Source organism: Trichechus manatus, unplaced genomic scaffold (assembly GCF_000243295.1).
Source record: "Trichechus manatus latirostris isolate Lorelei unplaced genomic scaffold, TriManLat1.0 scaffold00090, whole genome shotgun sequence".
NCBI classification, from domain to species: Eukaryota; Metazoa; Chordata; class Mammalia; order Sirenia; family Trichechidae; genus Trichechus; species Trichechus manatus.
Window position 1 is genome coordinate 2,388,075 of NW_004444026.1, and position 22,818 is coordinate 2,410,892.

A 22,818-nucleotide genomic window follows, 5' to 3' on the forward strand; every position below is an offset into this window, starting at 1 on the left:
TAAAGACATTATCTCATGTGATTATCCCAACTATCTTAGCAAAGAAGGGTAGAGCTTTCCAGATGAGGAAACCGAGGTACAGAGAAAGAGGCATGCTCAAAGTTGCACAGCGCATCAGCAGTGGATGAAGGCTTAAATGCAAAACGAACTGGTGTAGCGGAGGATACAGTTCTACTCTGCATATACAGGGTCGCCATGAGTCAGAATGGACTGGGCAGCGACTAACAATAACAACAAATCAACACCCAACAAATACACGCACACAAAAGGGCCAGCCTGGGTAGTGTGAATCATGCCTCAAGTTAAAGACAACTTTACAGACTACTCAGCTTATACTTCCTCAGGAAATAAATTAGACCACGCTGCAATTTTATGACAGGGAACTGTTCACAGACAACCTCCTCAATGGTCAGGAATGGGCGTGGTTTCTGCCTTGCTCTACTTGACATGCCTTCTAAATTTACCCCAAAGAATGGGGCTGAGGGTCTGGAGAAGGAGTAGGAAGCATTGTGTGGTCTGACAGTTTTAGCTGAGGCAGACTCATGACCTCACATTAGAACTGAAGGATCAGTCTTTGCTCTGGTGCTTGAGAAGAACTTTTTGTTTTGTTTTGATTTAATTCACTCCAGTCTGGCCCATGCCCCTAAGACTTCTCAGTGTGTCTGGCTCCTCTCACACCCTGGGCAGCTCTGGAGACATGTCTTTTCTAGAGCCAGGATAAAAGAGATAGGGATTGATCGAGATCAGTGGTTCGCATACTGCAGCCCCCAGGCCAATCTGGCTCGCCATCTATGTTTGTAAATGAAGTTTTATTGGAACAGAGCCACTAGTTCACATATTGTCTGTGGCTGCGTTCGCGTTACAATGGCACAGCTGAATCCTTGAAACAGAGACTGTGGCCTACAAAGACTAAAATATTTAATAGCTGGCCCTTTAGAGAAAAAGCATGCTAACCCTCATCTAGATAATAATTAGAATTCTACCCAGTGCTCTCCATGTGACAGAATTGTGATTAATGTTACACGCACCATCCCATTAAGTAGTATTATCACCTCCGTTTTATAGAAATGGGATTTGATCCCAGGTCTGTCTGACTTGGAGCCCTGCCTCAAAGATGCTCCTGACAGGAAGGAGGCACACACCTTGGTTTTGGCCTGGATGGGCGCCCCGTGGTCCAGAAGGATCTCTGAGATTCGCACATGCCCATTCCGAGCTGCACAGTGGAGAGGTGTCAATTCATCCTTTAAAAGACAGAGTCAGAAACAGAAAGCCCAAGAGGCAATTATCAGAGGCCATTTGGAGAGAAGGCTGCCTGCAGCATCATTGCCAGCCCAGTGGAAGTGGCTGTTTCCTTAAGAACCAGCACGCCTTCAGCACAGTCTTATTCTTCTCTCCCACTGCACTCTGGCAACTCCTGCAGGCTCGGGAGCCTGGTGGCACATCCCTAATGAAGTCACCGAGAGCCCCTCCTCCACCTGAGCCTCTTGAAGACAGCGCTCCTTCCCTGGCCTTCCCACCGAGCTTGCTGGCACCTACCTTGGTCCTTGCTTCTATCTCGGCCTGTCGGTACAGCAGGAGCTGCACCATGTTCACGTTGCCCCTGCGGGAAGCAATGTGCAGCGGCGTGATGCCGTTCTGCGGGGAAGATGCAGAGAGCAGTCAGAAGCCTGCACCCTTTTCTTGAATGCAGCCTCTGCACACCCCACTCCCCGTGTCCCTTCCTGCCCCCCAGGACTACAGCGGCTTTGGTACAAGCATCCACTTTAAGCCCTATGGTGAGGACATTCCTCACCTAAGAAATATTTCACAAGCTGCGGCATCTGGGATCTTAAAAGCTAGCAAGTGGCCATCTAAGATGCATCAATTGGTCCCAACCCACCTGGAGCAAAGGAGAATGAAGAACACCAAAGACACAAGGAAAGTGTTAGCCCAAGAGACAGAAAGGGCCACATAAACTACAGACTGCACCAGCCTGAGACCAGAAGAACTAGATGGTGCCCAGCTACCAGCAATGACCGCCCTGACAGGGAACACAACAGAGAGTCCCTGACGGAGCAGGAGAAAAGTGGGGTGCAGAACTCAAATTCTTGTCAAAAGACCAGACTTAATGGTTTGACTGAGACTGGAGGGACCCCAGAAGACTCCCAGACTCTCTGTTAGCCCAAAACTAAAACCATTCCTGAGGCCAACTCTTCAGACAAAGATTAGACTGGACTATGGGACATAAAATGAGACTCATGAAGAGTGTGCTTCTTAGCTCAAGTAGATACATGAGACTAAATGGGTAGCTCCTGCCCAGAGGCGAGATGAGAAGGCAGAGAGGGTCAGGAGCTGGTTGAACGGACATGGGAAATCTGGGGTGGAAAGGAGGGGTGTGCTGTCGCAGTATAGGGAGAGCAGCTAGGGTCACATAACAATGTATGTATAAATTTTTGTATGAGAGACTAACTTTAATTGTAAACTTTCACTTAAATCACAATTGAAAAAAAAGAAATATTTCACAAGCTGCAGAGACATAATAGCACAGTGGTTCATCACACCAAGTTGGTTGAGTCCAGGTCTTCCAGAGTAAATGTAACTGACTGGAAGGCCAGCTACTTGAAAACCAACACCCTCTCCAGCTTTCCCATCTCTAGAATGGACAAGTATGGTTCAGTGCTTTCTCAAGACAAAGTGGGTGAAACCTGAGGGGCAGATGGCCAGAAAGCTGTCCATAAAAAGATGGAATAGACACCAGGCTATTTTACCCACGGGCATTTTTCTAGTAATGATGAAATTTATGGTGCCAAAGTGAGAAGTAAGAGCTACTAGATTCTAGACAACCCTGGCCAGTATGTGGGAGAACCTGCCAGAGGGCATTACCTGTGGCGTGAAGTTAACGCTGGCTCCCCGGTTGAGGAGTAACTGGGCCACGTTGAGGTTCTCATAGTGAGCTGCAATGTGGAGTGGGGTAAATCCCGTCTAGGGCACAAGAGACAGTGAGCAAAAAGCTTGTCATATGTGATTTACAGTCATTTCTACCTCAGAATTAGCCCAGAGAATCTGAAAATCGGCCCAAGGGACCCTATACATAAAGCAGATTTTGACTGATGGGAACATTTGCTGAAGGGATTAACAGACACTTTGTGACAAGTTGTATTCAAAAGCTAGGTACGACCTCTGAGTGACCCCCATAATTTGCCTTATGGTTTATGTGGACAAAACATGGACTAGGATTACCTCAAACTCTGTAGGGCCCATTCACCTGAATGATGATTAATGAAGAGATTTTAATTAATTAATGAAAAGTGTTATATGGTCCATGATCTGAATTCTAGGGATTGTTGCAACTCCACAAAGGGTCTGGTGACTCAGCTGGCTGGCTAACGGCAGACCCTTGACTTCTTGTTGTGTCCATTCCCATCATTCTGTTCCATAACCTCAGATCATGCCTAACCCCAGTCAGCCATATTCCAGAGAAACCAAGTGGGGTGGGGGCAGGGAACTATGTGAATAACTCCATGCAAATCCTTTCCCATTAAAAGATATATAATTAACACTCTGAGCTTACAGATAACGGATCAGCATTTCATTGCTTCAAAACATCAGATAGGGTGTTCAGGCAACAAACTGTTCAAGCCCTGTGAGGAACCCTTTCTCCATAGGCCAGCACCTCTAGTCTCATTTCCACATGTGGGGACACCTCCCTCCACCAGGGGGTAGGCAGGTGAAGAAAGTGGCGATGAAATTAAAAAACATCACCTTCTGGGATTCCCTCTGGTCACAGACCCATCCTGTCCTCCCTGGACACTTCTCTGGATGACCCGGAGCAATAAGAACCTTTCCTGCTTCTTGCCAAGAACACTATTCCTGGAGTCCACCAGGGATTTAAGGTGGACCTGTCCATTGTGGCTCTTCTATATTCTTAATGGAAATCTGAAGGCAAGATGTGCTCAGTTTGCACAGCTGGCATCATCTATGATCTAGGCTACTACCCGCTTGAGCTTCTTAGACTATTCTTGGGAAATTGTTGGGACTGGATGGTGCTCTCTAACCCATGGGTTTCCGTGGTCCAGGCCCTAGTTTTCCTCATCCTCCAGAGAGCTGTCCTCACTTTGGAAAGCACGTCTGGGTTGGGGTCATTCTGCAGAAGCACCGCTGCCGTCCGGGTGTCATCGTTGCGAGCCGCAATGTGCAGGGCGGGGAGGCGCACCTTCCCTTTCGTTCCGTAGTTGATAAGCTGTGCCACCACGTTCTCGTGGCCCTGCTGCAGAGCCACGGCGAGGGGAGTGAAGCCGTCCTGGCCAGAAGAGAGGAAAGACAGACTTGCTCAGACAACATCTGACCACTCACTGTCCTCAAAACAGGACACACACTTTCACACCTCAGGGCTCTTGGTCAGAACAGGCCCTCAGCCTGAAATGACCCCCCTCCAACTCTCTGCTCTTAAAATTCCTCTTCAACCTTCAAGCTCAGCTTAAATGCCACCTACTCTCTGAAGCCTTGATTGACCCCACTTTCTTTCTCCGTCACCTTACAGAGCCTTCCTGTCATTTTTCTTTAGCACACATGTAATTTTTAATTGTTTGTATATTTATGTAATTATATATAATCCTTTATAATTGTTTCTAGTCCGACTGAGTGCTTTGAGGAACTTCTGTTTCTTTGCCTGCCCTCCCTCTTACCCCATCTACTGGTACCAGGGTAGTGCCTTGGACATGAAAGACTATTATTCATTATTCATTTCACAAATATTATGGACACCTACCGGATACTAGTACCATGCGAGGCATGGAGGATTCTATCGTGAGCTATTACGATCAATCTCCTCAGTTGTTTACTGAGGGATACAAGACCCCATGAACTCATGAAGCAGAATAACAGACATGAAATCACTGAGTCTTACAATTAAGAGTCAAGAGAAGCCTTAGTCATGATCGAGTCCAATTTCATTACAGCTAAAGATTAGAAACTCAAGATTAGAGCTAAAGTGACTTGTCCAACGGCGTACAATGGGTTCATGGCAAGTTCCTCTTTTGTTAAGGACCAGGACAGACTTGTCAACCACACACACATACACAAACACAAACACACTCCTGTCGAGTCTTAAGTGTTGCTGATAGTGGGAATGACAGAGTAGACCCTGATGTAATTTTCAGTAAGACGTATGACTTCATCTTATACACCTTTGCGGAGCCCTACAGCACCCAGGATTAGTGCAGTGATCTGAAGGCAGAGAGCACTCCACAAGGTGTATGCTGATCACAAAAGGATGCATCTCCAGCCATGTCCCTGGAAGCTACCGCTCAGCCCCAGTGTTGTCCAGCCAGGAGACTTTCGGTGGTCCGGCATTTTTTCCGAGGTACTCACTTCTGTGGCTATACTCTGATTAGCTCCATTTTCCAGTAAAAACTTAACCACTTCCAAGTGATTCTCTTGTGCTGCCATGTACAGGGGTGTAAAGCCTTTCTGTAAACCACAGAGAAAAAGTCATTAAAATCCATCCACAATAGTGAAAGACGCTAAAACTGACACAGAACTCTCTAAGCCTGAAGACTGCTCTCTCTTCATTCTATTTTCACTTAGCCTATGGGGCAACAACTCCACCTATATCTCCTGTTGTTAAAAACTCACTGTCACTCAGAAACAGTTTCGTAGCATTATTGCAAAAGGCCACAAGGTGGAGATGACACACCATAGTCTGTATTTCTGTCCCTCAAGCATCAGTCAGCCTCTTTCACACTCTCCCCTCCATTTTTACTTCCTTCTTTATCATCCCCTCCCCCATACACACATGCAGAATTTCTCTCCCTTAATGAGCCATAATTAAATGTATATTTGGCTTGTCTACTGAACAGGGATGAGTTCCACAATGACTCAAACTCATCATACTTACAATGTGTAGTCGAAGCATGAAAAAATAATAAAGGGTGGCTTCATCACTGCTTGGAGTCCCTGGTTGGTGCAAACGGTTAATGCGCTTGGCTGCCAACGGAAAGACTGGAGGTTCAAGTCCACCCAGAGGCGACTTGGAAGAAAGGCGTGGTGACCTACTTCCAAAAAATCAGCAATTGAAAACCCTATGGAACACAGTTCTACTCTGACACATATGGGATCACCATGAGTTGGAATCAACTCGACGGCAACTGGTTTTTGGATCACTGTTGCTTAGAAACACGCTGATGATAAATTGGGACTCAGCTACACAGTGTGTGTGTGCTAATGCTGTAGTCAGTGTGTCTACTATGTAAGTGAAAACAGGAAGTGCAAGTGAAGAAGAAAGGCAATGCCGTCCAGCTCGGGACCAGAGTGAGCCATTACCAGTGACTGGGCATTGACGTTGGCACCATAGTTGACCAGCTCCCGGACCACCTCATTCTGACCAGCGAGGGCGGCGATGTGCAGGGCCGTGTTCCCTTTCTGAAACACATCGGGGGAGAAAACAGAGGAAGTTTCCCATGGGGCCTGCATCATAAGTGACTGTCAAACTTATGTGACCAAGCGTGCCTGGTGGGCAGGAGGAAGTGGCAATAGGCTTTCTTTACGGCTAGATGCGATAGAAAACACGTGTGCCTGATCCATCACACATCTTGAAACAATCCTAAAAGCAGAAAGAGGAAAATTCTTCCCATTCGCCATGAAAAATAACCCCGAAGGGAAAAAAAAAAAAGAAACTCAACATCTAATGTGCTGCAGCAGACGTAGCCTCCTGTCCTTGGCCTGGCAAACAGTCAGCATTCCTCAGGACACACACTGTAACGTTCACCACGCAAGGTCTAGTTTCCCCTGGCCTTTTGGCTCCTCTCAACCTGTAATTCTGCAGGATAATACAGAGCCCTCAGAGAAGCCAGCAGACGCAGTGGGCTTGGCACTCTTGATGCTGTTACGGGTAACACCCATGGACCAAAAAGAGGACCAAGAGAAAATGAAAAGGGATGAGAGTGAGAAAAGTAGAAAGCAGAGAAGGAAAAGGTAAAAATGTGTAAAGAAGTTGGGGGTGTTAATAAAAAGAACTATAAAATGTTTGTAGGGAAGAGAAGAAACATGTAAAGATCTGATAAATGGGGAAAATAAGTAGAATAAAATGGAATAAAAACTGGCAAAGGAAAATACAAAGATAGAATATTTGAAATGTTAATAAGTACAATGTCTGATGAAGTTTTTGCCAAATAAGAGAGGGACTAGGAGAAAATGAGGCAGGTCATTAAGAGTTTCAAAGAAAACTTTTGAAGAGACAAGAAGCAATAACAGAGACCAAGAAACCAGGCAGGTTCTAAGAAAGTGAGCGCATTGTTCAGGGTTTTTCACCTAGATTCATCCTAGATACTTAACAACACTTCATAGACAGGGTGCTAGACTAGCAGCCTTCGTCTGTTTCCAGGATAACAACATCCCTGGCTGCCCAGCCCTCCTGCCAGTCCTCCCTGCCTCCTGCCATGTCCTGGGGCTGGAACACCAGTACTTTCTCCAAGGGTGGACTGACCAATGGGGCCTTTGACCAATGGCGCCCCTTACCGACGGGGCCCCTGCACTGCCACCCTGTGCAGGGAGAGTTGGGCAAGACTGGATCTGCTTGACAACTTCCATCAAACAAGACAAGTTGGAGAAAATGGAACCATAACTGTATCCATCTGTCTATTCTACTTAAGGAGCAAAGAGTTCAAGCAACTTAATTTTAGCCAATGTATAGTTTTTAATTAAGCTACAGAAACACTATCTATGCCAGGAAACTTAAGACCAGATAAGCAGGAACTTGAAAATCAGTCCACACACTGTGGCCATCTGTCAACCAGTTGACCCCATGGGTGTCAGAGTAGAACTGCGCTCCACAGGGTTTTCAACGGCTGTGACGTGGAAGAAAAGCTGCCTCACTGAGGAAGAAATGGGCAGCACAAAGGACCAAGCTCTGTGGCCACCGGCCACTGCCACTCCAGCATCCACAGGTGGATGAGGCAGCCTTACCAAAACTGAGTGCCTGGAAGGGATCTCGTGTCTTTGTTTCTTGTTCTTTAGTAATTTGAGTTATTGAAAGCATCACCTGGACCAGGTAGGAGTTTCCTGTTGGTGGATTCCTGAAGTTGTCTTTTTGATTTGTCCTTAAGTCCCACTTAAAAAACAGAAGGGTTCTTCCTCAAATATCGGTCAGAGAATAAATGCCAGAGATGAAAGTACAGGTGCTAATTAATAATTTTTCACAGAAGTCCAAAGAGCCTACATTTAGAGGTTTTGGCACTCAGGTCCGACTCACTCATTGTACCAAGTGGAACAGGGCTGTTGGCACCATAACCTTCTCTCGAAATCAGGACTCAGAACTCCCAGTGGAGTTCTCCTGTCTCCCCATTTAGCTGAAGGCATGCAGTGTCCAGAGCTCTGATGGCACAGTGGTTAAACGTTTGGCTGCTAACCAAAAGGTCGGCAGTTCGAATCCACCAGCCGCTCCTTGGAAACCCTATGGGGCAGTTCTTCTCTGTCCTATAGGGTCAATATGAGTCGGAATTAACTGGACAGCAATGGGGTTTTTGTTATGCTGTGTCCATTCATTCCTTCGTCAAACACTTACTGAGCAGGTGTGTGTCCGGCACCGGGCTAGGCACTGGAGACAGAGGTGATTAAGACCCGGGCTCCCTGCCCTCAAGAAGCTCATATCGAATGTTTCTTTTCATCTGGCCCTTCCTGTCTGAAATCAAACATATCAGAGTTTCCCTCTTGCCTTTGAGGGGAAGAAGGTTCCCCCATTTTCGGGAAGCTGGTCAGATGTGGAACCCTGGTTGTGGATCTTGGTTCATACCACCATCTGCATCTGGACTGAAGGCAGCACTGGTGAGGAAATAAGATCAAAAGGAAGACCCTGGAAAATGGACCTACTCCCTCCACACGCACACACTGCAAGGGGCAAGGGCAAGCCCCTTGGCCCTGGAGGAGGCGTGGTGAGCACCCTCGTCTGCTCTGCCTCTCCCTCAGCACGAAGGAAAACGTCCTCAAAGGAGTAGGAAAAATTACTTAACTATCTGTTAATTCACAAAACCCAATATCTCTATTTTCAGGGAGTCACAGAGCTCACGGAAGGGAAGACGGTTGAAGTAGGGGCTGAGGGAACCCAAACAGAGGATGAGTGAGAGAGCTGGAGAGACAGAGAATGCTTTTCTCCAAGGGAAATGAAAGCCCTCCCCATGCCAGCCTGTATTAACAGCTTTGGTGTGGAGCTCTGGCCTCTGAAGGGAGGAGACAGGAGGACGGGGGAGAGAATGCATTCATTTTGTGCTTTTACAATTTCTAAGCACATTTTAGGAACATGTATTTTGGGTTTTTTTCCTTTTTTAAAAAAAAAATCTTTCTCATGCTTGGGAAACCCATTACAATTCCCCAGTCTGTTATGACTATTCCCTGGCCCACGGTTTCCGTTTCTCCTTTTTTTTTTTTTCTTTCTCTCTCTCCTTCTGTATGGTATCCTGAAACCACACTGGCTTATAAAATTCCTATAAATAAAAAGGATACACCGAGTGTTCACTTGCAAAATAACAATCAAAGGGGGAAATTCAGAAAGCGTAAAAGTGTTGAAGCATAATGTTTGTGCGGCTCTTGGGGGAACGCCAGGGAGAGAGAAGCTCTCTGGCGCACACCAAGCTCGTCAGATGGCACACTGCTTGCAGCCAGGTATAAGAAAGCATCCAAAGAAGAAATAATTGCATCCTTGTCAGAAGGAGCAGGGTGGAAGCAATTGGTATTTGCCACGGGTGGGGAGGAAGAAAAAGCCCATTTACACACGGAAAGAGCAAAGAGTTTATTTTACCAATAAGTGCAGACAGATCTTTTCATGTTCAGGAAATGACATGAAAATTACAGAATTTTACCTCAAGAGATGATTCTACCTTCATAATATTGTGGTAGTTCACTTCATAACCATAAATTATATCTGTTCTCTACATATTGCTCTTCTGTGTTCTCTGCTCAAGAGGTGGCAAACGGTTTGCTGTGTGGAAATGCAATTGAGGCTGTGAGTGTGAGACCATATTTAATAAATAACAAATGAAAAATGAGAAGCTGGGGGAAAAAACTAAGAAGAAAATCATAGGAAAGTAACACGTGAAGAGAAGAGAAAACAAGAATTGAGGAAACAGTATTCGAGTTAGTACATGAGGTGGGTTTTTTTTGTTTAGTTTGGTTTTGAAATCCTGGCTGCATCTTGTTTAATAAACAAATAAAATGCACACATGTAAGTAATAAACATTTTTCAATCCGTGGGTGAGCATCAATTTCACGACTCTACAGTTTCTGAACGTAAGCTACTGGTGTTTATAATCTACTGATATGGGGAGAATTCTATTGCTGTGAGAGGTGTGATGTTAGCGTGTGCCAGATGCCTCCTAGAAAGAGAGAATGCTATTCAAGGTAATTGGTAAGGAAAGGCAATAAGTTTGGGGTTGAACAGGGAAAGACTTGCTGGAAAAGGAGAAATTCAAGGAACCGGACTTAGGTTAAGGAGCTCTGGTAAACAGTGGTTTAGTGCTCGGCTGCTAACCAAAAGGTCAGCAGTTCGAACCCACCAGCCAATCTGAGAAAGATGTGATAGTCTGATTCTGTAAAGATTACAGCCTTGGAAAGCCTATGGGGCAGTTCTACTCTGTCCTATAGAGTTGCTATGAGTCAGAATCAACTCCATGGCAATGGGTTTGTGTTATGGATTGAATTATGTCTCCCCAAAATATGTTTGTAAATCCTAACCTTTATGCCTGTGGTTATAATCCCATTTGAGAATGGACTGTCTTTCTTATGTTAATGAGGCAGGATTAGTGTAGGGTATATCCTGAGTCAATCTCTTCTGAGATATAAAAATAGATTAAACAAGCAAGCAGCAGAGATGGGGGAAGACTGATGCCAAGCCACACAGACATCTCCAAGGAACCAGAAGGCTGAAGAGACAAAGACCTTTCTCCAGAGCCAACAGAGAGAGAGACAGCATTCCCCTTGAGCCAGCGCTCTGAATTCAGGCTTCTAGACTCCTGAACTGTTAGAAAAGAATTTTTTGTTTGTTAAAGCCATCCACTTGTGGTATTTCTGTTATAGCAGCACTAGATAACTAAGACAGAATTTGGTACCAGAAGAGTGGGGTGCTGCTCTAAAAGGTACCAAAAATGTGGAGGTAGTTTTTGAACTAGGTAGTGGGTAGAAGCTGGAAGAGTTTTAAGGTGTCCAATAGTAAATGCCTGTATTGTCTTAAAGAGACTGCTGGTAGAATCATGGACATCAAGGGCAATTCTGGTGAGGGCTCAGAAGGAAGTGAGGAGAGCTATAGAGAAAGTCTCTATTGTCTTAGAGAATACATATGGTGCCAGCAACAGAATGTTGCTAGAAATGTGGACATTAAACGTGCTTCTGGTGAGACATTAAAAGAAAATAATGAACATGTGATTGAACAATGGAGGAAGGGCAATGCTTTTTATGCAGTGGCAAAGAACTTGCCTGAATTATGTTCAAATGTTTGGTGGAAGGTAGAACTTGTAAGTGACGAACTTGGATATTTGACTGAGGAGATTGTCTAAGAAAGACCTTAAAGGGGCCATGGTTTGTCCTTGCCACTTATAGTACAATGTTAGAGGAAAGAGATGGATTTAAAAATGAACTGTGCAAAATGAAGATAGAACTTAAAGGTTTGGAAAATTCTGTTGTACAAACTAAGGACACATGTCTTAGAATGCTCACCAAGGATATGGCTACACAATCTTTTGTGAAAGAGATTAAGCCTATGACTGATGGATCTAACCAACCACCACAGCAGAAAACCCGTTAGCTTAGACTGAAGGGGACAGAGAAAGAACGAAAGGAATGCACGCAGTCTGCCTCTTGGAATTCCACAGACAGGAAACAAGCCAGAGGTTGTACATCTGCTGTACTCCAAGAAAAAAAAAAGGACCATCCCTAGAGCAGCTCGGAGATCAGCAGAACTGTAGGAACGAGCATGGGAAGCAGGGCCTTCTCAGTTTCAATGGGTGGGGCCACAGTTTCCTGAATCTCAAAGGGTGGGGCCACAGCTTCCTAGGTTTCAAAGAGTCAGATCTTTGCCAGCTCAGTTCTGGGGTTGCCGTTAAGGTGTGCTAGGGGTATGGGGCCACCTCCCAAAGCTGAGGGGGCAGGGCTGCCCCCAAGGGGCAGAAGAACAAGGGCTGCTGGGGCTGAGGGGGTGAGGTCACCACTCAGATGGACTAGGAGAACGGGGCTGTCAAAAGCCAAGGGAGCAGAGGTGCCATCCCAGAGGGCCTGGAAAGCAGAGCTGAAGCCCAGGGCCAAGTTGTTTCCACTCAGAATCCAGAAGGGGTGGCCAACAGGCAGAGTCTAGAGGGCAGAGCCATTGCCCAGATGGTCTCAGAGAAGAGAGGATTATTTTCAAGCCTTGAAAGGTAATGTAATGTGTTCTGCTGCATTTTGGACTTGCTTGTTGCCCGTTATTTTTTTTTTCCTCCAATTTCTGCCATCTGTAATGGAAATGTCTACCTTGTGCCAGTTCTACCATTGCACTTTGGAAGCACATAACTTGCATTGCAGATTTCACAGATTCACAGATGAAAAGGAATTTTGCCCCAGGATGGACTACGCCTAAAGTCTCACCCATATTTGATTCAGATGCTTCAGAAGATGAGATTTTGGACTTGGAGTTGACTGAAGATTTTTGAGATGATGTGATGGGGTGAATGTGTTTTGCATGTGGTAAAGATATGAATTTTGGGGGGCCAAAGGGTGGAATGTTATGGATTAGATTATGTACCCCAAAATATGTGTTGAAAATCCTAACCTCTATGCCTGTGGTTATAATGTTATTTGGAAATGGGTTGCCTTTGTTATGTTCATAAGGCAGGATTAGCGTAGGGTGTATCTTGAGTTGATCTCTTTTGAGATATAAAAAGAGATTAAACAAGCGAGCAGCAGAGATGGGGGAAGACTGATGCCAAGCCACATGAAGATCTCCAAGGAACCAGGGAGCAGAAGCTGAAGAGACAAGGACTTTCCTCCAGAGCTGACAGACAGAGAAAGCCTTCCCCTCAAGCCGGCGCTCTGAATTCGGACTTTTAGCTTCCTAAACTGTGAGAAAATAAATTTCAGTTTATTAAAACCGTCCACTTATGGTATTTCTGTTACAGCAGCACTAGATAACTAAGACAGTTTTGTTGTGGACTTAGGTTAATGATGAAGCATCTAGATTTTCTTTTATGACCCTTGATAACAACATAGTCACCAATATTTATTGAGTCCTTTCTATATGCCAGGCACTTTATGTACATTATCTTGTTTAATTTTGATATCAATCCTGTAAATAATATTATGATCCCAATTTTACAGATGAAGAAACTGAGGCTTCACCTTGGTTGAATAATATCCCAGACTTTCTTAGAGTATGAAGCATCTCAGCTGGGATTTGAACCCAAGGCACCTGACTTTCAGTGCCCTTAGTCCCCTGTATTACAGCCAAGGACCCTGAGAAAGCATGGAGTCACCAGAATAGGGCTTACATGTTTAGATTTACGACCTAGTGATGAGAATAAAGTCAAGGCCCAGCGAACCTGGATGGAACAGGATCCTGTGTTTTCAGGTGACTTCAGGGACTCACAGAACTAGAAGGTGATTGGAAGGATAAGAAAAATTCAGAAACATGCTTTGGTTTGTTCTCATGAAGGGCTGGTTTCTATACCAGGGTTTGCAACAATACTTGAGGGACCCACAAACTTGAATTTTCAATAAACAGCTCCCCCTTTCTCTATGAGACTTACCTTGGTTTTCATTTCTAAACTGATTTTTTTGTGCAGAAGCTCAGCCACCATTTTCACATGGCCTTCTCTCGAGGCCAGATGCAGGCCGTTCAGTCCATTCTGTAAAGAGCAGAGAGTCAGGAAGTGTGTGGTTAGTCGGACTCTGCTTTCTGCTGTCCCAAGTGGCTGAGAATGAGGTGATGAGATGTGTGAAGGGCTGGAAGGGAAGAGCTGAGAGGGTTCTGAGTGGTATCAGAATGAGCATAGATCAGAGCCATCCCAGCCTCTCATAGCACCTCTCCTGTAGGAGCAGCAGACAGCAGGAGAGCAGGAGAAGAAAAACTCATTGCCGTCGAGTTGATTCCGACCCAATCGTGACCTTATAGGACAGAGTAGAACTGCTCCCTGAGGGTTTCCAAAGCTGTAATCTTTATGGAAGCAGACTGCCACATCTTTCTCCCGAGGAGCAAGGAGCAACTGGCGAATTCCAGCAGCCAATCTTTTGGTTAGTGACTGAACGATTAACCACTGTGCCACCAGGGCTCCTTAGGGAAAAAAAAGGGAGAGTGATGACAATAACCATCACACTCCTTGGATATGGATGAAGTGTGGGTAGCTCTCATAAAACCAGGGGGTGACTTTGAAATTGTGATCTTGGCTTGGCATTAGGCATTCCACTTAATTGAAATGGTATTGCTTCAACCATCTAGTTAATTTTTATAGTAGTGACCAGGAAAAGCAAAGAGGCAACATCAGTGTATCCTAAACATTTGTAGAGATAGACATATATTTAGTAAAAGGATGAATCTGAGATAAGGTCATATGTGAACTAAATAAGGGCTTATTTCCAACCACCCAGCTATAAGATTTCCTCTATAGAAGAATCAGTATTAAAATGGCCTTCTTGCCATCCCACCATTTTCAAATGTGACCAAAGCCTGCTTGACAGCCAAGTTTTAGGAAAGGGGGAGGGGGACAGACAGGGAAACCACATTATTTATGCCCAATCATCAGCCCACAAAAGCAGAACTCCCACTAACCAATTACAATTGCAAACGTATTTGGTGAAGCTACTTCTGGGCTCTAGAAATCAGCCCAGCACAAGTTTTATTGATCCCTCTCATGCTTCCTGGTCTTCTGATCCTTGCACTTAGATGTCTTGAAACTTTCTGGCAAAAGTTGTCTTCAAAGAGTGCTACTTAGAGCCACAAATAATTCTGACAACATGCTGGAACTAAAATTCAGTTCCAGTGGATGAGTAGATCTTGGATCCATATAGAAAATGATTTTAGTCTGTGAGCAATCTCTATCTCCTTTTTTTTTTCCCCAAAGAATTTATTTATTTTTATTTATTTAAAAAACTTTTTTAATTGTACTTCAGATGAAGGTTTACAGAACAAATAGTTTCTCATTAAACTGTCAGTACACATATTGTTTTATGACATTGGTTAACAACCCCACAACATGTCAACACTCTCCCTTCTCGACCTTGGAAGACCTCTTTTTTTGGTGAAAATATACACAGCCAAAGATACACCATTTCAAAAATTTCTATATGTACAATTCAGTGACACTGATTACATTCTTCCAGTTGTGCTGCTATTCTCACTATCCTTTTCCAAATTATTCCATCACCATTATCTTCAACTCACTGTCCCCTAGGCTTCCTATCAAACCTTTTTTGAGTTGCTGTTGTCATTTTGATCTCACATAGATAGTTCTTTTTTTTTTATTTTTGTACTTTAGATGAAGGTTTACAGAACAAATAGTTTCTCATTAAACAGTACACATATTGCCCTATGACAATGGTTAACAATGCCACGACATGTCGACACTGTTATTTCTCAAACTTGGGTTCCCTATCACCAGCTTTCCTGTCCCCTCCTGCCTTCTAGTCCTTGTCCCTGGACTGCTGTGCCTCATTAGTCCCTTTTGGTTTTATGGGGCTGTCCAATCCCCGGCTGAACGGTGAACCTCAGGAGTGACTTCACCACTGAGCTAAAAGGGTGTTTGGGGGCCATACTCTTGGGGTATCTCCAGTCTCTGTTGGGCCAGTAAATCTGGTCTTTTTTTTTGTGAGTTAGAATTTTGTTTTACATCCTTCTCCAGCTCTGTCCAGGACCCTCTGTTGTGATCCTGGTCAGAGCATTCAGTGGTGGTAGCCAGGCACCATCTGGCTGTACTGGACTCAGTCTGGTGGAGGCCGTGGTAGCTGTGGTCCATTAGTCCTTTGGACTAATCTTTTTCTTGTATCCTGCTCTCTTCATTCTCCCTTGCTCCCAAAGGGGTGAGACCAGTGGAGTATCTTAGATGGCTGCTCACAGGCTTTTAAGACCCCAGATGCTACTCACAAGGTATAATATAGAAAATTGTCTTTATAAACTGTGTTATGTCAATTGAGCTAGATGTTCCCCGAGACCATGGTACCCAAGCCATCCGACCAGCAGTTCAGTCCCTCAGGGAGTTTCGATGTGTCTATGGAGCTTCCATGACCTTTCCTTGTACAAGTTGTGCTGGCTTCCCCGGTATTGTATACTGTCTTACCCTTCACCAAAGTTACCACTTATCTTTGTTTATTGAGTACCCTCCCACCCCTCCCATCCCTTGTAACCAACAAAGATTGTTTCTTTTTGTGTGTAAACTTTTTCATGAGTTTTTACAGTAGAGGTCTCATACAATATTTGCCCTTTTGTGATTGACTTATTTCACTCAGTATAATGTCTTCCAGTTTCATCCATGTTATGAGATCATTCACAGATTCATCACTGTTCTTTATCGTTGCATAATACTCCATTGTGTGTATGTACCATAGTTTGTTTATCCATTCTTCTGTTGATGGGCATCTAGGTTGTTTCCATCGTTTTGCTATTGTGAACAAGGCTGCAATGAACATGAGTGTGCATATGTCTATTCGTGTGAAGGCTCTTATTTCTCCAGGATATATTCCTAGGAGAGTGATTGCTAGATCGTATGGTATTTCTATTTCTAACTTTCTAAGGAAGTGCCGTATCATTTTCCAAAATGGTTGTATCATTTTGCATTCCCACCAGCAGTGCATAAGAGTTCCGATCTCCCCGCAGCCCCTCCAACATTTGTTATTTCCAGTGTTTTTGATTTGTGCCAGTAATGCCAGGGTGAGATGGTATCTCATTGTGGTTTTAATTTGCATTTCTCTAATGGCTAGTGATTGTGAGCATTTCTTCATGTGTCTGTTGGCCGCTTGAATGTCTTCCTTGGTGAAGTGTCTATTCATTTCCTTTGCCCATTTTTTAATTGGATTATTTGTCTTTTTGTTGTAGAGATGTTGGATTTTCTTGTAGATTTTAGAGATTAGATCTTTGTCTGACTTGTAATGTCCAAAATTTTCTTCCCAGTCTGTAGGTTGTCTTACTCTTTTGGTGAAGTCTTTTGATGAGCATCCAAGTGGTTAATTTTGAGAAGATCCCAGTTATCTAGCTTATCTTCTGGAGTTTGTGTGTTGTTGGTTATGGTTGGCATCCTGTCAATGCCATGTATTAGGACCTCTAGCGTTGATTTTATTTTTTCTTCTATCAACTTCATGGTTTTTGGCTTTATATTTAGGTGTTTGATCCATTTTGAATTAGTTTTTGTATACAGTGTGAGATATGGGCCCTGTTTCATTCTTTTGCAGATGGACATCCAGTTTTGCCAGCACCATTTGTTAAAAAGACTGCCTATTCCCCATTTGATGGACTTTGGGCCCTTGTCAAAGATCAGGTGACCGTTGGTGGCTGGATTTACATCTGGGTTCTCAATTCTGTTCCACTGGTCAATGCATCTGTCGTTGTACCAGTACCAGGCTATTTTGACTACCGTAGCTGTATACCAGGTTCTGAGGTCAGATAGTGCATTGCGAGTCCTCCTACTTTATTCTTCTTCTTCAATAGTGCTTTACTTATCCGGGGCTTCTTCTCTTTCCATATAAAGTTAATGATTAGTTTTTCCAACTCTTTAAAGAATATTGTTGGCATTTGGATTGGGATTGCATTGTATTTGCAAATTGCTTTGGGTAGAATTGTCATTTTCACAATGTTCAGTCTACCTATCCATGAACATGGAATTTTTTCCCATTTATGTAGATCCCTTTGGGTTTCTTGCAGTAGCGTTTTGCAGTTTTCTTTGTATAGGTCTTTTACATCCCTGGTTAGATTTATTCCTAAGCATTTTATTTTTTAGGGGCTATTATAAATGGGATTGTTTTCCTGATTTCCTTTTCATCATTCTCTTTACCGGTGTACAGGAATCCAACCGATTGTTGTATGTTTATCTTGTATCCTGCTAGTGTGCTAAATCTTTCTATTAGTTCCAGTAGTTTTCTCATGGGTATCTCTTGCTTTTTTGTTTTGTTCTTCCCCCACTCCCTCCCCCAACAACAACAGTTCTTGCCCTTCTCCCACTCCTCCTTCCCACTTCCTGTTTCGGACAACTCTGTTCTAGTGCATTCCTTTCCAGGGGCTGTCCCAGAGCCACTGCAGGTTCCAATTATTAAAAAAAAAAAAAAAAAGATACTCCCCACCAAGATGGAGGGGCTTGGCTCCTGATGTCATGATCTGAGGGGTTCCTGACTCAGATCCCCACAGTCCCAACACAGCCAACCATGGGTTCCAGAAATTCCCACTCTGCCTTTGGGTCGGGACATCATTGGCAGGAGATTCTTGTAAGCACAAATATTCTACCTGGGGGTGGTGATACATTAACCCATTGACAGATTAGTCACATTACTTTGGTATGACCAGCAGTGGAAAGTGGTCTGAGGTAACAAGACACAAGACAGGTATGTTATGGTGCGAGAATGGAAGGTGCAAAAAACCCTCTTAAAGTGGGCCTTGGAAGTCAGAAAAAAGAGCGAGTGGGCTCCCAAGGGAACTCGACCTACTTCCCATATGGATCAGGTTAGCCCTGTACCCCTAAACATCCAGTGAGTGCAGCTGGCCAAATCTTTACACATCAGCACAGCCAGCCCTCCCTGGGTGCGGGGAACTGGGGTGAGAGGTGGGGGGGGTGGATGGTGGTGACAGGAGGGCCCCCCCAAAATGCCTGAAAATTGCCATTAGAAACATTCTTCTTGCAGATTTTGCACACCATTAAATGCAGGTTCCAAAGTTGTGTGAATTCTTCTCACCCCAGTGTGAATGAATTTAACAGATAAAAGCTGGGCCACAGCCAGTTTTGATAACAGAAAGGGAAAAAGTGATTGAAGGCAAGGCAGCAGTCAGCTAGAATTGGAATCTGGGGGGAGGATATCAATCAATTCCCCTTAAATCAATATGTAAAACACAAATTCACCAAGAAGCAATTGCCACATGACCAATTCTCTGAAAGCCTAGAGCCACTCCCTCCAGCTTTGCCTCTCTCAGCTCTGCCCTGGGCAGGTCTGCACACAAGGAGTTTCTCCTTTGTCCCAAAACAGTGCTATCTGAGGCAGGTAGAGCGTAGCAACTCTGTGATTCCCCTCTTCAAATTCAGCATCGAGAAGGTTCCCGGTGCTGACAGCAGGCACCCTGTGATTACTGGGGAATTCAGGGTGGTGTTTGCGGCTGTAGGATGACAGGCTGGAAGGACGGGCTCAGCAGCTGCTCCAGTCTGCTTACTGCAGGGGGATCTCAGCAGTAGCAGTAGCAGTTGACTTGGTGCTGACTACTGGGGTTTTATTGCTTACTTGGGCACCACAATCACTCAGATGAGCATCCATTTGTTCTGAATGCCTTAAAGCTGGGAAGTCGGCAAGTCTGCAAGGAAAATATCTAATGTTTACTGCTAATGTTTTAGGGCAGACAATGCTAGAGTCAAATGGGTATTAAAGATCCCTGGATTCTACCCCCTCATCTACAGCTGAGAAAATCACAGTTCAAAGTAGTCTAATGATTAGCTAAGACCACACAGCTCTTCTAGGGCACAGCTACACACAGAACCAATCCGAATTTGCCAGGAAAGTTGGTTTTGGGTTTTTCCCCATAGGAACAAGTGTGCTTTTTATCAGATGAGAAAAATGTATTTCCATTTTTTTCAATTATCAGGAAGCTTGAAGCTAAAGCTTGGTCGTTATAATCATCTATATGGATTGGGTGGTGACCTCTGTAATTGATCTCCAGGGTTTTATGCATTTCCCTGGCACCATATAAAGTACCTCTTCTTCCCTCCCTCTGCCATATGCCTCCCTCCCAAAGCTGCACTCTTGGCAGAAGATGATGAAGAACATGAAAGGGACCATCTGAGTAGATCTACATCTCTAGTAGTTCTATTAAGCTTCCATCCCACGGTCCTGGTTCCACAATATCTCTTTCTTCTTTGTAATTATTTTTCTTATTTTATTTTTAATTTGTTTGTTTTCAACATAATCACCCTATGTTACTTCCAAGTCTATTACTATGGTGGTGATCTGAATCCAATGCCCTCATCAGAGTCACAGAACCAAGCCCCACTTGGCATAACTAATGACAGGTATGCAAGAAGGTCTAGGAATTTAATGCATAACCAAATTAATACGTGGAACATGACCATAACAAACACTTGTCTCAACTACAGTTATAGTCACTGCTGTTACTAAATGCTGAGCATTTGCCTAATCCAATTTAACATTTATTGAGAATTTATCCTGTGCCTGCCACTGTGCTAGACAAGTAAAACACAAACATTTTCCCTTGAAAAACTTAGTGGGGGAAACAGATGCACAAAAAATAAATGCAAAACCGTACAAAAAGAAAATGCCAAAATGGCATGTATAAGACCAGAAGCAGCACAGAAGAGAAAAGAGTTGTTCTGTGAAGGGGGTAAGGAAAGCTTCATAGAGGTCTTTTCAAGCTAGGAACAAGTAAGCACAAAGCTATTGTTATAAGTTTAGTAATAATGGCAAGATAAGAATTCATGTCTGAGTTTAAATTCTAAACCCCAAAGCTAAAATTTTAGAAACTATGCTCCCAGCTATTCTTATCAAGTGCGCCCCTTATTCTTTCTTAAAGCATCTGCATTCAAGGGACTAAACATAAAGACCCACAGCAGCAAGTTTTCTCCAACAACTGTCCTCAGCAGGTGGATGGCTGGTCAACATCTATAATCACCACCCAGCAGCTAAAGTCTGCTGGATGCCTGAAAATGAATTTACTGCACATATACACTAAGGACCTCGTACAATTGTCTTGTTAAATGTATAACTAGTCCATACAGGAGACAGTTTCCGTACACAAATGTGTGTTTCATGGATAAATGCCATATTTAATACTTTTTCTTTAAAGCAGATTTTTTATTGTTCAAATGAGAAGGGAAGAGGAGAAGTTTAAATTATGTGAGTTATTTGTTCTTAGCTATAACTATGGACAGAGATGAACTGTAATCCACCACCCCCTCAAAAACCAGGAACCATGTGTTTTACTGTAGTTAAATCATGTTTAAGTTGTTTACTGAAAGTAAAAGGCAGAGTGCTGAATCTTGTCTTGCATCTTTTCAACTACTATAAGCTTCATAGCCACTCCTCTTGATGCCAAATGGTAGACAGGCTGCTGAGAGGGATTATGAAAACAAAAATAAATCACATATTTCCTCCCCCAAATAACAAGGTGTAGAAGATAAGCAAAAAGGAGGCAAAGGAATATGAGAGTAAATGCTTCAGCTAAATTAGAAGCTGGGAAGCAAAGCAATAACTACTTGCAGCCAATTTCTAACCACATGCCTTTCTCAGCAGAAAGCACCAGCTTGCCAGATTTCTCTTCCAGATCTCTTTAGGATATATGTTAGACCAGTTGATATTGTCCCACAGCTCTTGACTGTTCTGCTCTGGTTTCCACCCCGTCACTCACATATTTTCTTTTTTTCTCTTTTGTTTCAATCTGGATAATTTCTATTGACTTATCTTTGAGTTCTTTGATTCTTTCCTCAGCTATGTCCAATCTGCTGTTGAGCCTGTTGAATAAATTCTTCATGGCTGAATGCTTTTTTAATTTCTAGCATTTCATTTGACTTTTTCTTATAATCTTCATCTCTCTGCTGAAATTCCCCACACGTTCATGAATACTGTCCACTTTTTCTGCAAGATCTTTTAATATATTAATCACAGTTATTTTAAAGTCCATTTGATCATTCCAACATCTGGGTCATCTCTGAGTCTGGTTCTGCTGGTTCCTTTGTCTCTTGACAATGTTTTGCTATTTTCTTACTTTTTTGTGTCTTGTAATTTTTAACTGAGTGGCAGACATCATGTGTAGAAGAACAGTAAAGACTGAAGTAAATAGCATTTATGCCTGGAAATAGGCATATCTCTTCTTCTGTCAAGCTGTTAGCCTAGGGGTGGGGTCGGGGTTTGAGGCAATCTAGTCAGGAGTTGACCTAGGTTTGGATTTTGTTGTTTCCTTCATTGCACCACAGACTTCAAATTCCTCTAGAGGCAGGTTATTGTTATCTTAAGTTTAGAGTAGGGACTTGGTTACCAGAGGGTTGAACAACTGCTTCCCCTCAACTTTCAGCCATCCTTGCATGCCTATGCCTCAAAAGGGGTCTTTCTCCATGCTCTTGCCCTTGTCCCAGCAGTAGTCTGCTCTCCCTTATTATAAGATGCTAGACTAGTGGGAGCAGGGGAGTTCTGTTTTTGTCTTCTTGTCTTGGTCCAGCTTCAGTCTTAGGCAGTCCCTGTGCACTTGGGCCTTAAAGATGAGAGTTTTCAGCATTCTCGTCCCTCTTCCCTGTGGCAACAAAATTGTGGCTTATAATACACTTGATCTTGGGTGGGTGTTACTTGCTCCTTCTCCAGTGGTAGCAGACTTCTGCTTGTTATTGGTGTAGGATTCTGGGCTGATCCTGTGGATCAGTTTCCTGCCCATCCTTCAGGAGTAGAGAGGTTTTGCATCTGCATTTCTCTTGCCTATGTCTTAAGGGCAAGAATGTTTCCTACTCCTCCCCAGAGGCAGAGGGGTTTTGTTTCTATTTCTCCCCTAGGAGACTTAATCTTGGTCTGTGGTCTTAAGGTAAGAGTGTTTGTATTTGCTTCCTTTATAGAAGACTCTGCGGAAGCAGGCAAAATTTGTGTCTGTTCCTCCCCTTGTGCCCCTGCCCCTACAGCCACCAATCACTTCTGCCCACCGGTGTCACC

At 43.8% G+C, this 22,818-nt stretch overlaps 1 protein-coding gene across 1 annotated transcript in view; it reads right to left on the bottom strand.

The window, feature by feature from the left end:
* Positions 1-22,818, bottom strand: part of LOC101343621 (ankyrin-1) — a 112,692-nt gene that overhangs the window by 71,822 nt on the left and 18,052 nt on the right. Inside the window, exons 3-9 of the mRNA XM_023736696.1 lie at positions 13,740-13,838; positions 6,301-6,399; positions 5,350-5,448; positions 4,094-4,279; positions 2,863-2,961; positions 1,537-1,635; positions 1,143-1,241 (exon numbers count right to left, since the gene is read on the bottom strand). Of these exons, the coding sequence (XP_023592464.1) occupies positions 1,143-1,241; positions 1,537-1,635; positions 2,863-2,961; positions 4,094-4,279; positions 5,350-5,448; positions 6,301-6,399; positions 13,740-13,838 (780 nt within the window). The remainder of the gene's footprint in view (positions 1-1,142; positions 1,242-1,536; positions 1,636-2,862; positions 2,962-4,093; positions 4,280-5,349; positions 5,449-6,300; positions 6,400-13,739; positions 13,839-22,818) is intronic.